Genomic DNA, 18,252 nt, shown 5'->3' with positions numbered 1-18,252 from the left:
AGGTTCTTGGCACGTATGATTTCATTTAAAGTACACAACACTGGGGCGCTTCACTGTCAGTCCTACTGAGCAAGCACAGGGAAAAGAGCTAACGCGGTTCCGCACTAACCCAGTGTCACCCAGGAAGGAGGCACTCGAGTCAGGATTAGAACTGAGATCCTAGAACCTGCGCCACGTTCTAAAACCCGTGTTCTTTCTGTTATACCATGTTTTAGTATTAACCCATCAGCTAAGATATGTCCCCCTTTTCTTCATGATTAGGATTCTAAAACAAATTATATGTATAGTGCTGTGCATAAACAGAGAAAAACTAAACTAAATTAAAAACTGTCATTGAAAATACCTATTTTCTCAAGATAGAGAGTTAGAAATGGTTTGTCTGTCAATGATTCGTAACAATTTATTGTAATTGGCCTTTAGGAACAAAATCTTACAACCATTCTTTAGTAACCATAATTTAGGCTACAAAACAAATATAAAGCCAACTTACTAACTTAAAATTTAATCACACATATTTCCTTAAACTTGACAGCTACATCTTTGAGTTGTGAAAAATGTTTGTAGGTGATATTAAATAAAAATACTGAAATCTAAGAATACACTATCCTCATTAGTAACTTACAGTACAAATTAAATCACATGTACCCCAATAGAAACATTAATAATACTAAATATCAAAAAGAAAAAGGAATAAAGGTATAAGGGTCCTAGAATTTACCCCAAAAACTTTAGCAATAATGGAGCCTCTGACACAACTACTAAACTCTTCGGGAGAGGGGGGATCAAAAAGCAGTCAGAGAAATTGTTATTTAAAACTCTTGCATATAAATTAATCTGTTACATCGAATATTCTCTGTAACACTAACGAATGGGAGAGAGCTCTAGAGGGAAAAGCAGAGTAAATGCAAATGCTCCAAAAGACAGAGGATTCCTATTTATTTATGACCTAAGATGGTAACAATAAAAATTATTTGAGCATAAGATAAATATAATGGATGCAGAAACAATTTTTGCAGTAGGGCTAGAGAGATTTAAGTAGCATCCATAGACTGAAAAATCTTGCATATCTGAAATGTTAATAAAGGCCAATAAATAATTTCAAGCCCTTGCCTACTGTCAATTATTTATACACATTTATACTTAAATTTGGGGATACTGATTTTGACTCGGAACACTGGCATTTTACTAGCTTTGTGACACTGACCAAATTACCTTATTTCTCTGGGTACTTGTCCCTATCTCACTTACTCAGAACCACACCAGGGCACATATTAAGTGCCACATAAGTGTTTACAATTGTTAAGCCATTACCCAGCCCACTGTGACTAATGACACAAATTAACAAGTCAGAAGGCCAGGGTTAAGGGTACTATCTATCTATTACTATTTGAAGATGGTAAAACTGACTGGCCCAAAGTGTAATCTAATTCATTAGGACAGCCCAATTAGCAAAAGGTTTTTGATACTCTAGATACGATGATTTATAACTGTCAACTGTCGGGTGAAAAAGAAATTAACCTGTCTTTATTAATGGTTTAGTCAAACATTAAAATGTCCTTACAAGAGAATCAAGACTTTAGACATTCAAATTTAATATCAGTTCCCAACAGATATGGTTATAAAGACTGTGGCTTCTATTTTGGGTGCTCTCTTTCTCACTCTCTGCTAAGCTAGCTAGCTGCCTTTATTGTGAGCAGTCAGTTCTGTAGAAAGGCCCATGTGGCAAGGAACTGAAGCCTCTAGTGAACAGCAGTGAGGAAGTGAGACCTACTAACAAGCACCTGCAGAAGCTGGGAAGCAGATCCTCAGTCCAGTCAAGTCCTCAGATGACTGCATCCCAGCCGACAGCTTGACTACAACCTCATGAGAGAACCTGATCCAGAACCAACCATATTTCTGCATGTCTTTTGCAGAGAGACATCAACAGCCTTTGTTCCAGACTATATTCTAAGGTTTCTATAGTAAACAACTTGGAAAATAGGCATATTATCTCTCTCTAGAGAAGAGGATAGGTTAGTTTGCTATCCGGTATAACAAATATCTCTCTCAGGAACAAAGGTTGGCAGGTTCGGATCAGTATTTCCTAACTTTGGAGTTCCTTAGCTGTGATACATACCCATCATGCAAAGCATCCACCCAGGCCTGCTTCCACATGGCTCTTGAAGTCTTTTGTCTCTGACCCAGGAGTCTCATGTCTTCTACAAGCACCCATAAATCTATGGCCAGCTAACTTCTTAGCTTGCAAGAAAGGTAAAATCTCAGAAGGGTCTTGGTTCATGATAAATTTATCTTTGGCACAAAGAAAAAACACTCTTGGTTAGAGTTGCTAGTTTATTTTCACCTTATGAAAAAAACTGTCAGTCTTAGAATCACTACATTTCCTTCCTTGCTTTGATGACTAAGAAACCCAGAGGCAATCTACAACGCTCTCAAATTGTACAGACCTGTATTAATAAATCTTTACATATTAACCTTAATCTGACTTTATGTAATTACTTCCATACTATAATTTCCTCATCTATTTGTTTATTGTATTCTACGTATTTATTTTTAAAATGTCTCATTTATGTAAAGAAATTGTTAGGATAAAAATAACAGCTACTTATCCCTCAGGATAAACTTAAATAAGGCTCCCTCCTAGGAAGCATTTCTTGATTTTCCTGGCTGAGGACGGGCCCCTGTCTTGTATTTCTCTTATGTACCTCCATAATGCCAGTTACATATGTTCGGTTACACTTCTGTTACAAAACACAATACAATGTATTTTAATTATTTCTATTCTCATTTGTCTTTCCCAGGAAATTATAAATACTATTAAGACAGGGACAGTATTCCTAGCACATAGTACTTGAATTGCAAAAGACAATAAATACAAGAAAGAGAAGCAAGAGAACATGACACGAGAGAGACAAAAAACAAATGGGAGGAAGAATGTTCTCTATTCTCTGGTATGATGTGAGGGAAAAGTGGGCTAAAATTAAATTCTGAGTTAATATCATACTTTAACAGAAAAACAAAGGCAGGCTGAGAAGAAAGAAGAGATACCATGAGGAAAATTGTAACAGCAAGATGGCATGTTTACAATAAAATACGTAGCCACAAACCAGAAGTTAGAAGCTACATAAAAATATACACAACTGTACCTAAGAAAGAAAACAAGAACAACAGCACAATGGGATCAAACTGTGAAGAACCTTACAAGTAGTGCAAGTTTAGACTTTCATTTTAAAGTGCGGAAAAAAACTGAACAATACAGTATGTTCACAGATTTCCCTTTATTTCTCTTATGACCAGTTGTGGAAAAAAGTGAATAATCTAAATGCATCCCAGGTAATGTCATATAAAAACACTGCTAACGGAACTGTACAGTAGAAAAATTATATTCCTATTACACTGTAAAATTAAAATGTGTAGTATTTATGGCAAGCTAATAAGAAAGAATATTTATAAGATCCTGAGCAATGTGATCATATGATCCACAAACGTTCAGGAAGTTAAAGTACCTAATACTTCCATACATTTACAAAGTTAGATAAAAATCAAATAAAAATTAAAAAGGATTTCTTCTGCTTTTATAATCAATATTCTCAATTTCTTGTCATTTTAGTGTTATAATTTTGTAACTACAGAAAAAAATTCTAAAATAATGATATCGACATTCCCACTTTCTAGAAAAGACTTTCAAGAATGACAAAGCCCACTGCAGAAATGCAAGTCACACTCTGAAAACCTATTCTGAAAACCTAATCTCTACATTCTACAGTCTAAAACAACCCTCAATCATTTCTCAGTCTAGTAAGAATGCTTTAGAGCATAGTATCTTAAACGTATCTTGGGGGTTGATAGGAATCTTTAAAATGCATACATGTTAACATCAGATTACAAATGGGTGTTTTCAAGAGACCAAGTTTAGAGATGTACTCGACTCTATATTTGGGTCACAAGTTTTCTCATACAAATACAACTAAATGCTCATTTTCACTGAAAATTTTTATGAGAACACTAATACCCTACAAATCTCATCTCAGAATTCACAACTAAAGAGAGTTAGTTAATGGACACATTTTGTATCCATTACCAACATTTCCTGTCATTTTTTTAGCGCACAGTGCCAGACACAGCCATTTTGTTTCTTCAGGGCATTTTTGATAGAAAAACTTAGACCATGGATCCGTTAAATATGTTGTTAAAATTTTTACCTTTAAATTGAAAAATATAGTATATGGAAACTAAACACAGATTCTTTAAAGCCCATTTGATAGCCTAGTTAATATACCTACTTAATAGTATGCTGTAAGGTTGAGTATTCCAAAAGATAAGTATAGGCTTAATTTTTCAGGTTTAATTTTGTGCTCTAATGAAATCAGTCTTTATAGCTTTGATTCTAGTTGTTTAAAGTTTTTTTTCCCCCTATTTATTAGAGGGCTCATGCAAAAAATATTCCCTCAGGGCTTCATGTAAATAACAGTTCATACAGGACCTTTATAATTGAAGGTCAATTTGAACAGATAAAAAATCTTTCGCTCAGACTTTCTTTCCTTGAGTATGTCAAGTGTATTGTTTATTGTTCTATTGTCTTTTTGGCCTGAAGTGTTGATGTACAAAGAAGTTTGATAACAGCCTGATTTTTTCCCCTGGTAAGACATGTGGTCTTTTTGCCTAACAATTTTAACACTGCATCAAGCAAGCAAAGGCTGCTGTGTTTATTGAGATTTTACAGTGACTTTTAAAGATTTTATGTCTTCATTCTTGTTCTTAGCCTTCTCTTTACTTGCTTTGTGGGTAAAGGAAAGTAAATAGACATTGAGATCCTAAATGGGGGTTTTCTTCATAGTAAGCACAAGCTTCAGTACATGAACTTGGACAGCGTTCATATGTACTCAAAGATTTGGGGCTCATTTCTTGATTCTTGTTTCTGAATAAGTACGAATACTGAATTATGAAGTGGAGGAAAACTGATCTTGGAAAGATCAGTTAGATAAAAAGTAGATAAAAGTAGAATTCAGAAATCAGAAGACACTTGAGAAATACTGAAATCTCTTTTACAACTAAATAAATATTCTCTCAGTAACTAAAGAACTTTTAAATTAAAAGAACCGTGAAAGTTGTTTCCTGGCTATTTAAAACCGAAGGCCATACTTATATACACTCAGACATAAAAATAACTAGATAACTAGAAGATTAAATTATTTCAAGAAGTCAAGACCTATTGTTATTTTGGGCTCCTACTGATGACGGTGCAGAGGTATATCACAGCGCACAGCAATGTCTGACTCAGCCATGTAACTACAGGCGTGTGCCCAGGTATATGTTACCTCTACTGTAAAAATGAAGAATAATGCATTGTAAATAATCCAAATTCTCAATTATTCTAAAGAAATCAAAAACTTGGAAAAAGAACACGAGTCTTAGTGACAAATGACTATAAATGCGGCACGTAAAAGGTCTTCAACATATATACAAAAAGAGAACTAATTTTGAGGCTCATTTTCAAGCCCCACCTAAGTTTTACAATCCAAGAGTAATTAATGCTTTCCAGTTTAATCATCATCAGAAAGTCTAACTCATGTACCAACTTGTGCATAGTCCTGTGTTAGACACCCAACATAATTTAGATAGTCGACTTTGGGCTTAGGGTTCACATAATCTATGTCAGACAAAAAGAGTATTAGATGAGTCTATATCCTTAGAAAAGTGGTTACATAATTATACCAAAAAATAAATATAAATAAACATGTAGGAATCTGCAAAGTCCTCTCATTAATTTCTTGTAACATTCTTCTGATAGACTGTATTCTCCACAGAAGGCTTTAACATATCTCCAAAAGCACTTGTTCTTCTAGAACCCTGAAGTTCCACTACCAAGAAATGGGCTGTACTTTTCCTCCTGATAGATCTAATGGGTTTCTGAATGTGCTTCTGACCAAAAGAATGTAGTGCAAGTGACTGTGTGATTTCTGATGCTAGGTTATAAAAGGCAATACAGCTTCCACTTTTAAGGTGGACATTCAATTTTGGAACTCTTAAGTTGTCAGGCAAGCAGTCTGACTACTGTGAGGTAGCCATGCTGTGAGGAAAATGAGCCAGAAGGAGGGCTCCAGCTGACAATCTTAGTGTCCCCAGGACAGACATGTGAATGAGCTTTCAGATGATGCCAGCCCCCAGCCATACAGTCAGCTCAAGCCTTTGGGATGTCTCAGCTGAAGTCTCAGATATCATGAAGCAGAGGCAAACCACCCAACTTTACCCTTTATAAATTCTAGATCTATAAAATCCATAAGCAAAATTAAAAATAGGCTTCAGTCTACTAAGTTGTAGAATAATTCATTACACAACGATATAACCATAACAGTCCTCATTGCTCTCACAACAGCTATATAAAACCTCCTCCACTATTTTCTAAAACAGATGTGCCTTCAATCTTTCTAAGACTAGCCCACTATATCCAAAAAGTACTCATTTAATTCCTTCCTTGCTGGTCCTTTAACTTCTCCTTAGATTTCTCCTCTTCTGCCTAGAAATATGCTCAGGTATCCTGTCCTAAAATCAACTTCCCCTTATCCAAATCTGATCCCACCCTCACAAGCTACAATCTTCATTTCATTGCTAAATTCCACCGAAGAATTGGCTATGCTCTCTTAAGTACACCTTGACATCTGTATGACCCACTGGCCCTGAATGATAAGTCACTAGGGGCCCTCCTCATAGGTAGGTTGACAGGTCCTTTCTCAGCCTTCATCTTCCTTAAACTATGACTTAACTAAAAATTATTATTAACTCCTTCTTTCTTGAAAACTCTCCTTCTTTTATGTCTCAGATCTAATTGTCTTGGAGAGAGCACCATCACCTCAGTATGTTACTAATATAAGAAAAATTACTACTGCCTAGGGAAGATTTTTGATCTGGAAGTCTGATGAGATATTCAGGTTTAAATGTTCACAGTGAATACAGGATGTAGTAAATAAATCTGAGTGGGCTACTAAAAGAATCAATAAAAGGTAAAAATAGGTAAAATTATTTTAACCAGCTTATAAAAAGGACACAGGAGAATAATATATAATCAAGCTATGATGAAGAAAGTATAATCAAAGAACTAAAACTTCTTTTTTAAAAAAATACAAGATTACATAACACAAAAATAAAAGCAAGTTTTAAAAACTCAGTGATCAAAAAAATACGAAGGGCACAATTTTTAAAAATATTAAATACAAACAGTCTTACTAATAATCAAATGAGCAAAACAAAAATGAGATTATTGGCAATACCATGTGAGGACACGGTTAGTGGTGCTACATGGAGCCATATACTCAGGTACTTCTGCTAAGTGCACAAATCAGAATATCTTTTCTGGAGGGCAACCGGTGATGTGCTTTAAAATTACAATGTGCTAATCCTTCGAACTAGCTAATCACATCTATGCACGTATGCTCAGGACAAACATGTGATGAATATGTAAGATAATATACAAGAAGTTCCCAGTAATATCATTTACAATAGTGAAAACTGAGAACATATAAATGTCTAATCTGTACAAAGCTAGTTAAAGTAAATACACAGATTAGAATATTACACACAAAACAGTGAATGAGAACTATATGCAGGGTCATGGAAATATATCCATAAACATTACTGAAAGAAAAACAGCATAGTATGAAAGAGCATGCTCAGATTAATCTAATTTATGGAACTTTTACACATATGGATGTACTTATACACACATAAATTTTCTGGGAGGATATCTATGAAACTTTTAAACCCCTTTAATTTACCTTGGAGAAGTGGACTGTGCAGTAGAGCTTCAGAAGTAAAATTTTACTTTTTGCTTACTTTATTTTGTCTGACTTTTATAGATCATTTTTATTATAATTTGTTGAACTAACAAATAAGTAAACATATATTCTGCAATATAAGCTTAAACACATAGCTGTGGGAATGCATATATAAGGTCACTTATAACTGCAGGTATGAACCTCAATTTATATAGTACTTCCTAACATCAAAAGCCAACAAAGAAAGGGGTGGGGGAGGGCAATGTTAAAAAGATTAAAAACAAATTAGGAGAGGGTAGCACTATAGCTTTCTCAGGTACTGAGAATGGAGGAAAATGTTCATGGACCCTCATAAGTAGAACAACACGTGTTATCAGAAGCCAGCCATAAAACACTACATGTTATATGATTCTATTTATACGAATAGTCCAGAATAAGCAAATCCATAAAGACAGAAAGTACATCGTGGTTGCCAGGGACTGGGAGGAGAAAAAAATGGGCACTGACTACTAATAAACATGTTTCTTCTGGGGGGTGATAAAAATGTTCCAGATTAGATAGCGGTGATAGTTGCACAATTCTGTAAACATACTAAAAACTAGTAAATTGTATGCTTTAAGGGGGTGAATTTTATGTAATCAATAAAAAAATTGTATGGGGGAAAAATAGCAAGTTTTCAATTACTGCTTCCTATCAAAATGAATAAACCAAAAAGGAAAAAAAAAAAAGCGCCAATGAAATTAGAAACTTCTTTATTTCATTTCAATCTTTTCAATTTTCCAGGTTGAAACAGGATCCAATACAGAGAGAGAAAAATCATCACGATTCTATACCATCCAGAATATCGAAGCTAAGAAAGAGAAATCTGAATAAGAAACTCGAAGAATATCATACTTTTCTATACCAGCCTCAAATGGAAAATAAAAGAGAAAACATAGATAATACTACATTACAAACTTCAAAGTTGCTAAGAGATTAGATCTTAATTGTTCCTACCAAAAAAAAAATGATAGTTATGTGATGTGATACAGGTGTTTGACGCTAAGGTGGTAATCATACCACAGCATATAAATGTGTCAAATCAACACCTTAACTTACACAATTCTGGTGTCGATTATATCTCAGTAAAAAAATATTTTTACAAAAGAGAAAATAAATTACTACAATACTTGTCTCATTACCAGATTCTGTTGGTAAATGGTTTTAGATCTCAAGTAAGAATCAAACCCGCCTGGGCCTGCCATGGAGTTGGTAGAGAACCCCAAGGAGCCAGAGTGCAAGAAATGCTTTGCAAGAGCATTTGTTTGGGCCCAAAAGAAGGAAGAAAGAACAAAGGAAAGGAAGCTCCAGTGAGCCTATAAAGGATAGGGGGAATATGGGACAAACAGTGAGTGAAAATGAGCCATCTCCTGCCTGTGGACTCTTCTGAAAACCAGACGCCAGGAATCAGTGGTGTAGGCCAGTGGACAAGAGCTGTGGGATGGCTGGAGGAACTGTTTCGACAAGGGGGACACTGGGGGGCGGTGGCATAAACAGTACTATACAGGCCCCCGGGGGGACAAAGCAGGGACTGGAAGGCGTTTGGTCCGGTCTCTCTCACTACTCTTAAACCATACAATCCTGCTCTGGCACTGAGTACAGCAGGGACAGCCCCAGCAGCACAGACAAGAGCATTCTCATATAGTGGGTACTGGCAGCACCTGCGGGAGCAAGAGGCAGGAGGAAGATCATGGCAGACCTCAAAGGGTGACTCTGGCCCAGATTCTACAGCACCCTCCTCTGGGGAGGTCCAGATCTGAAAGGGCAGACTACGTAGGGGATTGACAGATGATGAGAAGATCCACAGACATTTAGAATGATTACCAGTAGGACTCATCTACACCTAAAAATGGAAAACGCAGATTACACAACTGAATATGTTCACGAAGTTTGTATTCGGAATAACAAAGCTGCCATCTTATTAGTTCCTCAATCTGTTCCACATCAAGTTGAATGTACATCTTTGATTGCTCTCCTACCTCCCTGACTACTATATGTTTCTTTCAACTTGTTCTTTCTCCTCTGGTATTCCATTAAATTTCTCAAAGGTTTGCCATTGAAAAGCCTCTCTCTGAATCTCTTTTACTCACTTAACACCCGTTATATGACTGGTTTCCTATCAAATCTATAATACTTGTGTAAGGTTTGGGAATAGTGCATAAGACCCTCACTTCCAACAAAAATGCAGAGTTGAGGAGTCTTAAAGACCACCCTCACTGCTGACAACAATTATATGTTTAGAGGTACTGTACACTGTGCTCAGTTTCAATAATTAATAATTTGTGAGAACTTGCAGAACTCACTGAAGGCCATTATACTTGTAGTGACAGTTTACTAAAGTATAAGGGCTATAGATTAAAATTAGTGAAGGGAAGAGATATAAAAGACAGAATCTAGGAGGGTCCCAAATGCAGAGCATACAGCTATCCTCTCTCAGCAGAGATATGAATAGCATCACTTCATCTAGGTAATGATATGCAACAATACGCACAGAGCATTGCCAACCCAGCCTTGGAGTGCAGAGTTTTTATTAGAGCTCCATTATGCAAATAGACAAAATAGCTGATCTGTCTGCATCCTCTAAAAGCCCCTACCACAAATCACATTGTTAGATTATCTGGCATGGCCCGAGGTGCCCAGGTTGACTTTTTTTGTTTTTGTTTTTGTTCTTGTTCTTTCTGAAGACACTTAAAAGGCAGGACATCCCAAGGGCTTAGAGTTTAGGGCAAAGGCAAGGCCTCTTTTCTGGCAATGTTACATTCTTTACTACATACACTATTTGCTTACCTTCTCTTCTGAGCCCCAGATTTATATTTCTAGCTGCCTTTTTTGTATCTTCTCCAGATTCTTTAAACTCAAATGAATAAAGTTGAACTCATAAAAATTTCTGCAGACCAACTGTGATATTTCACTGTTCCCATCAATAAAAAAATTCAGCTCTTCTTATGAGAAATTGAGGCAGTCTATATAACCACAATACAAGATACAAAATTAGAAGGAAACTGGGGCAAAGAAAACATATCCCAGAACAAAAAAATAAAATGCTGTAGTAAAGTTAGGACACAATACAATACTATAAATTCTTGTTCACTTATTAGTGGTGGGTTGCACACTGGGCTCTAAGCTTTTTAACAGCCGAACAATACACAAAACAAGCAGTTTCAAAATTCACAGTCCCTTAAAAAAAAAAAGAAAAAAAGATATCCAGAAGGCACTACTAATCTTCTTCCAGTCACCTCAGGGTTCAAGACTTAAATTTCATCAATGTCCTCTATATTCAATCATTTGTCAAATGATAAAGATGCTGCCTCTGTAAGGCTGTTTGGTTTTTTGTCTTCTCCTCTGTATATATTTTCTCTCCAACTCCGATCATTCAAGATCCGCATTAATCCATCACTTTCCGGTTCAAGATCTACAAAGGTTCCTCACTGCTAAGTTTTTCTTCTTTGTTAATATTTTTTTCTCTTTACAAAGAAATATGTGCTCAACAAAGAAAATCAAGACAAAGGTGTAGACACATACACACGAAACTCTATAATCTAGATATAACTAGCTACTGCACTTTTTTTAAATTGAGATAAAATTTACATGCAAAGAATGTCAAACATCTTATGTACACAATTCCCTGATATTTGACATATGTGTATGCCCTCATCAAGACAAAGACCATTTTTCCAAAACCTTAGTTTCCTAGTATTCTCTCTCCCAGTCATGTTGTTTGTCAACTATATACACTGCAAGTATTTTCTCCTAGTCTGAAGCAGGACTTTTTATTTATAACATGTCTTATTCAGCAAGTTTTTTTTTTTTACTATTTTGAAGAAATCTAACTTATTAATTTTCTTATTTAGGTCATAATTCTTGTACACTCTCTCTAGGAAATCTTCCCCTTCTCCAAGGTTGTGAAGATGTTCTCCTACTTTCTTTAAATAAGCTGTATACTTTCAGCTTTACATTTAAATATATGATCCATCACAATTTGATAAAGATAGCTTTTAAAAATCTACACAAACAAGACAAAGATGTCCACTCTTACCACTTCTTTTCAGCCTTGTATATAAAGCAAAGAAGCAAGCAAGAAAAGGAAAATGCATAAAGAATGTTAAGGAAAAAGAAAACTATTTGCAGTAATATGATAAATCACTTTGTGTGCAGAAAATCCAAAGAAAACCACACATAAACTACTGTTTTCCCTCGTTTGTTTTTCATAATGTATATTACTAAATGATGCTTTAATTTACCACATGTACAAATTTTTTTATTTTTATAGTTGTCCTCTGCATCAGCGGTCCCCAACCTTTTTGGCACCAGGCCAGTGCTCCTATGAGAATCTAATGCCTGATGATCTGAGGTGTTGCTGAGGCGGTGATGCTAGCGCTGGGGAGCAGCTGCAAATACAGGTGAAGCTTCGCTGGCTCGCCAGCCGCTCACCTCCTGTTGTGCTGCCATGGACAGGTTCCAGTCCAAAGCCCAGGGCTTGGGGACCCATACTCTACATGATACTCCCACCAAATTACTCTTCTACCATCATCTTTTAGCTTGTGCATTTGTTAAGAAAACTAACACACATAAAGCTTTTTCAAGGACCCCGTTCCCAGCCTCCAGAATTTAGCCAGAAAAGTTCCCCACCCCTACCAATAAAGTCGAATTATTCTTAACTGAAAGGTACTTATTACAATTTCTATGATGTCTTTTCTTTTACCTCTAACCACAGACAACCTCACTCCTTTTAAACCCTCACAAACTTTCCTTTATTTCCTCTCTTATAATTAATAAACCACACGAAAAAGATGAAAAAGAGTCTACGTAATTTTTTAATTTGGTCTATTCATTCAGTCAACATTCAACAGGCCAGAGATTGTTCTATCTAAGTGTTCGTAACAAAGCAGGAAAGCAAGATAGGCAAAGGCTCTGCCATTAAACAGTTTATATTCTAGTGACAAAGTCTTGAGGCCATGAGCTAGAAAGTAGGGGTGGCTGCTTCTCATTTACTTTAATATTTCTATGGTAAATTCCAACACTTAACACATACTAAAGCCTCAAAAAGTTCATGTGTCATGCTAACTACCCTCATCAGTAGCAATTCACAGCATTAACAGCTGTCAGAATTTTCTCGCTCTCCAAGAAAGAAAAGTCATTAGGCCTTATGTAATAAATTCAGAAGCGTCTATCACTTTGTTCATATAGAAGCAGAGTTTCTTTTCAAGGCTTCAAGAAAAACAAATTAAGCCAATTAACTTTAAAAACACACACGACATGGTGAATTAAGTATGTGTGTACAGTGGCTTTAAGGAAAAGAACTGTGAATGAATAAAAGTTATGTTTCATACCAAAAAGAACATACATTAAAGACTACATTTCTGTAAAACACTTGAGCTACATGACATCATTTCTAAGACAACCTTGTGTAAGCTATATTATTTTCTCTCTTAAAAAACAGAAAATATAAAATAGTCGTAAGTCATATATTCTGGAGACAAGGCTAATGAAAACTTATAAACACCAATATTAAATTCTGAGTTATTAAAATTCAACCAAAGTGTGCAAATATTTGTATTATTTACAAATAATACAAGGGACACAAGGAAAAATATCCTTTCATTGATAAAAGGATATTTACATAATCTGAAAGTAACTCTCAACAATGTATGGGGTAGTGGGGTGGAGAGGTGAGTAACTTTAGATATCTGGAAGACACCATCTGAAACATGTGATTGACATCTACTGTAATGGTATAATCAAAACCATGCACTACCTGATAGAATTTCTTTTTGATATTCCAAACTAAGAAACATTATACAAAATAATTGGCCTACGATGTTCAAAATGTCAGTCATGAAAGCCAAGAAGAGAGTAAGGAACTGATTAAAGAAACAAGAAAACGAAATATAATGTGATTCTGTAATGAATCGGTTTTGTATAAAGGACAGTATTGGGCAACTGGCAAAACCTGAATGGAGTCTGAGGATTAAATGGTAGAAATATATCAATGCTAACTTCCTAATATGGTTATATTATGGTTACATAGGAGAATGTACTTGATTATAGGCAAAATAAACTAAAGTACACAGGAATGAATAAAACATCATGTCTGTAACTTAAATAAATGGTTATGGTCTATACCACAAAATTCAGAAAAAGGTATCTGTCACATGCAATGCTAATTAAAGTTATAAGTTACTAACCAAAGTGAGATAAGAATGAGTGAGTAAGTCTGTGGCTGTGTAGGTAGTAGACAGGTGTGCGTGTAAGAAAACCTTACCACCTCTAACATGTCTTAGTGAGGCTGACTTTAATAAAGATATTTAGAGTTCGGTGAACACAACCTAGAGTCAACCTTAACTATGAAACCCTTCATTCATAGTCCTATATTTTGGTCTGGAATGTCCACAGTGTGGATTCGCTGAGGTAGTAAAGGGATGAAAGTACTGAACACATCTCTTGACCCAAATGTGAGGCAAACCGTTTTCATTCCAACATGAAGGAGCCTGTGTGCTGAAGAGCGCATTCCTACAGGCCACCTTAATGCTCCATCTAAGCAGCAAAATCAAAAGCCAACTGTCTATACCTCTACAAACAACTTCATTTCTGAACCAAGAAATGCAGGTCAAGAGGAAGGATGAAAACCATCTTTTCACCTTTCCAAACTATCTCTGTACCTTCTTTTCCAGGTTAGATGATGATGACCTTTAGGATCACAATCGCTATTCATATAAATGCTAAGGACCCACAATCCCTTTACTAAGGAAAACACTGAGTCTGTGTGTAGAAACTCACACCTATGGAACACTCAGGTTAGAGAGGAAGATTAGTTCTTAAACTTTCCTAGCAGAACAGTAACCTCCTCTTTCTCTTAACAGATAAATAAAAAGTACACTGTTCCTTAACCAACACACAAATGGCACCTGCAATCACTCGATAAATTCCCACTAAGATACTACAGAGCCAAAGATTCATTAATACTTTCTGGCCTGAATGTGTACATCTTCTGCCATCTATTCTTATGCTGTATAGAATCTGACTTACATTTTCCTTAACCTGTGCATGGCAAATAAAGTCTTGTCAACTGCTCCAAAGCTCAAAATTCCAGATGGTAATAATTTTCTATTAGAGGAAATTAAAATTCAAATGAGGAAGAGTTAAGTAACAAAGGCAATCAAATGGACATAGCAACTTCCCTTGATTCTCATAGTCTAGTCTATACAAAGTATGGAATCTGAATTATATTGTTCTCAAATTTCACCACACGACAACATGCTTGCCTTTTAAGAGTTTAACTATATGCTCCTGGTCTTTATGAAGCCTCAATACAAGAGCACTCCAACTGAATAATTTCTGTCTTATGTGAAACCATAGCTGAAAACATAATCCACTACATTGCACAATGGCAGAACCCACAGAATGTCTTTTTTGTTGTGTACAATGCTAGGAAAAAGTTTGTCTCTATAAACAGAGTGGCAGGCTTTCTTTCCACAGACAATGAATACTGTAATTCAATGCTATACAGAGTAAGGAGCAGTTCCTTGTTAGACTCTGGGGATCACAAAACTTAAAGCCAAATGCAGTGAACGACAGTAAAACTGGCTCCAACAGACACCTGGTACCTTCTACTCTCTATGCTCTTCTTGGATGGGTCTTATGCTTTTTATACTATCTTTAATTCAATCAGCAGATTTAAATCCTCTAGAAAGTACCCTGAGTATGTGTGCACATACATATGTACATATTTTATCTTATAATTTTCCTCCTGACGTCACTTACATTTTCTGGTATCATTCTATATTTAATGATCTAAGAATTTAAAATGATAATGACACCATGAGGCTAATATAATAAAGACCAAGCAGTCTGCATCATTAACTCCTCTTGTCCACTGCTCCAACAAATCATGGGATGGGCTCAGTGGAAAAGACGAGCAAACACACCTTTGCAGTAGTCCGCGGGGTCCTCCTGCTCCTCATCGTCTGAACCCAGGATCTCCTCCTCTGGCTCTGGGGGTGCTGGGTCTGGCAGAGGCGGCGGCGGCGGTGGAGGTGGCGGTGGAGGAACTAAGGGAGCTTTCTGCTGAGGCTCCGGCCTGCAACAACAAAAGAAAAATCCCTATTTACTTAGAAGTAAATTTTGCATTATGGACACACTTGAGAGTTTCTTAATATGAGAAAAAATAAAGCCTATGACACACTAAGAAGAAATGCTGGTTAATGTCATTTCATCCATTTTAACTAATTTCAAATAATGTTTCAATATACAGGCCAGAAAGAAAAACTACCCTCACTAGCTAAAAAAATATATATATATTTTTGCAGGTACGTTTTCACCTAAAGCTTCAATATTTTTTACAGTCTAACAATATTATGAAATGTGAGTGAAATAAAAGAGTATCCCTCCAAGATTTCCAAATACATCCCACAGAGATCATAAAAAGACAGATGAAAGCAGCCCTGAACTTATAAAGGGGCTTATTTTCTGTTATTTTAAAAATCTGAATTTCTTTTACCAAAGAAATAGTAGGAATGTGGTTAGATTTCTTGGATAACTCATAAAAGCTGACTGATATGAACTGCAGCTGATATATGGTTATTTTCATTAAGGAATCCAGTTACGTATCAACCTTGTTTACCAAGAACACTGCCCCAAACTGGATATTAAAGAAAACACTCACTGTCGGTAAAATACAAATACAGTTCATACATTAACGCAAGGTTTGCATTACCATTTTTAATTGTCACAAAAAGACTAAATGAAATTGAGTACACTCTTTTACAAAGAGCAGGAAAACCTGTAATACAAAATATAAAAATAAAAAATCTTGAGATGTAAACCTTCTTTCAGATATCTAGAATAACTCAAAGACATTTTAAATACATTTGCTTAGAAGCAATCATTATGTAATTCTATAAAAATCAAGGTTTCACTTACTATAAAATTTAACTGCTATTTCTAACCATGTCCCAATGGGAAAACCTGAACCTAAACGCCTCAGTTTGGGTGGGAGAAGCACATCTCTCAAGCTGTAAGCGGCCCTAACAATGAGCTAGCCCTGGCTGTGTAGGGATAAGGGGTCAGGTTGACGAATGTGTTTCCCAGAGGTAGTTTCAGCAAGGCAAGCAGGGAGTCTCCAGTTTGGGGAGCAAGGAGAATCCCCTAAGCGCTAAGATAACTGCCATTTTTTTGCCCTGCCCACTATTCATGTTTCCTTTCAACTTTTAAGACACTGCTATTCCCTGTACAACAGAAGGCTAGTTCCAGATCCTCTCTCTCCTTGCTGTAGTCCAGCCTAAGGCTCACTTTCCAGACCTGGAACCTTGATTAACTCAGCTGTCACAGCGTGAAGTTCATACATAGCTGCTAGTAAGAGGCAGAGCCAGAGGAGCTGCCCTAGCCAGTGCCCCCTTTCTAAAGTGGACCACTGAATTCTTGCCAAGCTAAAAGCCCCAAATAGCCTTTACTGCATTGCATTTAGCCTAAGTTAGCTGCAGCTCATTTATGTGGTGTGCCACCAAAAACTGAAACTGCTACAAGCAACAAAGTGGGGAGGAGGGATGAAAGGCAGCAGAGACACCACCAGTCATGAGGAAGGGTGGGGATCACATCCCACTGGTAACCTTAAGGGCAAACACTGGTATGTATGACTAGATACTTACTTAAAGAATGTATATGAGCAAAAATGAATTTATGGAGACTTAAAGTTCCACCTCCCTGGGGAGCAGAGATGAGGAACATGGTGGTGCTAACAGAGTTAACCATTCCTCCCAATGGGAGCACTGGAAGGGAATAATCACAACCGAACACCTGCATCGCAGCCAGAATACATCCCAAATTACCAATGGACCTCATCAAATGCAATAATCTTTCAGGCAGCTTTGCAAATGTTCGTTTTCTTTTCAACATACATGGCTTTACTGAAAGCAGAATGGTCCCGGGCAAGACAGGGCTGAAGGAAGGAGGCAAGAGAGGGATTATGACAGCTTCCCCACTTCCCCAGGGCAAGAGGATGTTAAGATACATTCCTCAGCGATGCAGGAAGAACCTGTCTGACAAATTTGCTCCATCAGAAATACTTTGAATGTTGGCTATTTCTTAGTTAGAAATTTTGTAAGGAAAAAAAAAAAAGAGAGAGAGAGAGATTCTCTACATTTACAAGAAAAAACAATATATTCCCTATAGAAACCATGTAACAATTAATGAAAAGAGAAGAATTGGAGGGTCTCATTTTACCAGTGTGGGGCATACTATGCTCAACACTGCTGACATTTGGGCCAGATTATTCATTGTTGTGGGGGCTGTTTGCACACTGTAGAATGCTATCAACATCTCTGGCCTCTAGCCACTACATGTCAGCAACACCCTCACTGCATCGCTGCCAGATACATCCCTCATTTGTGACCACCAAAAATGTGTCCACACAAAAATCATCAGATTTGTATGGAAGTACCAAAGACCC

At 36.5% G+C, this 18,252-nt stretch overlaps 1 protein-coding gene across 9 annotated transcripts in view; it reads right to left on the bottom strand.

Moving 5' to 3' along the window:
- The window catches only part of SRPK2 (SRSF protein kinase 2), a 196,345-nt gene that overhangs the window by 51,020 nt on the left and 127,073 nt on the right, over positions 1 to 18,252 (bottom strand). For 8 of the 9 annotated variants that reach the window (XM_036231065.1, XM_036231061.1, XM_036231059.1 and 5 more), the window contains one exon: positions 15,734 to 15,885. In XM_036231065.1, the coding sequence (XP_036086958.1) occupies positions 15,734 to 15,885 (152 nt within the window). Of the gene's footprint in view, positions 1 to 2,116; positions 3,512 to 15,733; positions 15,886 to 18,252 lie in introns of those variants that run through there. The other variant, XM_036231067.1, reaches the window with a different exon arrangement.

The sequence above is a fragment of the Rousettus aegyptiacus genome, unplaced genomic scaffold, assembly GCF_014176215.1.
Source record: "Rousettus aegyptiacus isolate mRouAeg1 unplaced genomic scaffold, mRouAeg1.p scaffold_m13_p_13, whole genome shotgun sequence".
Taxonomy (NCBI): domain Eukaryota; kingdom Metazoa; phylum Chordata; class Mammalia; order Chiroptera; family Pteropodidae; genus Rousettus; species Rousettus aegyptiacus.
The sequence above is the reverse complement of the archived record's forward strand: the minus strand, read 5'-3'. Positions and strand labels throughout refer to the sequence as shown.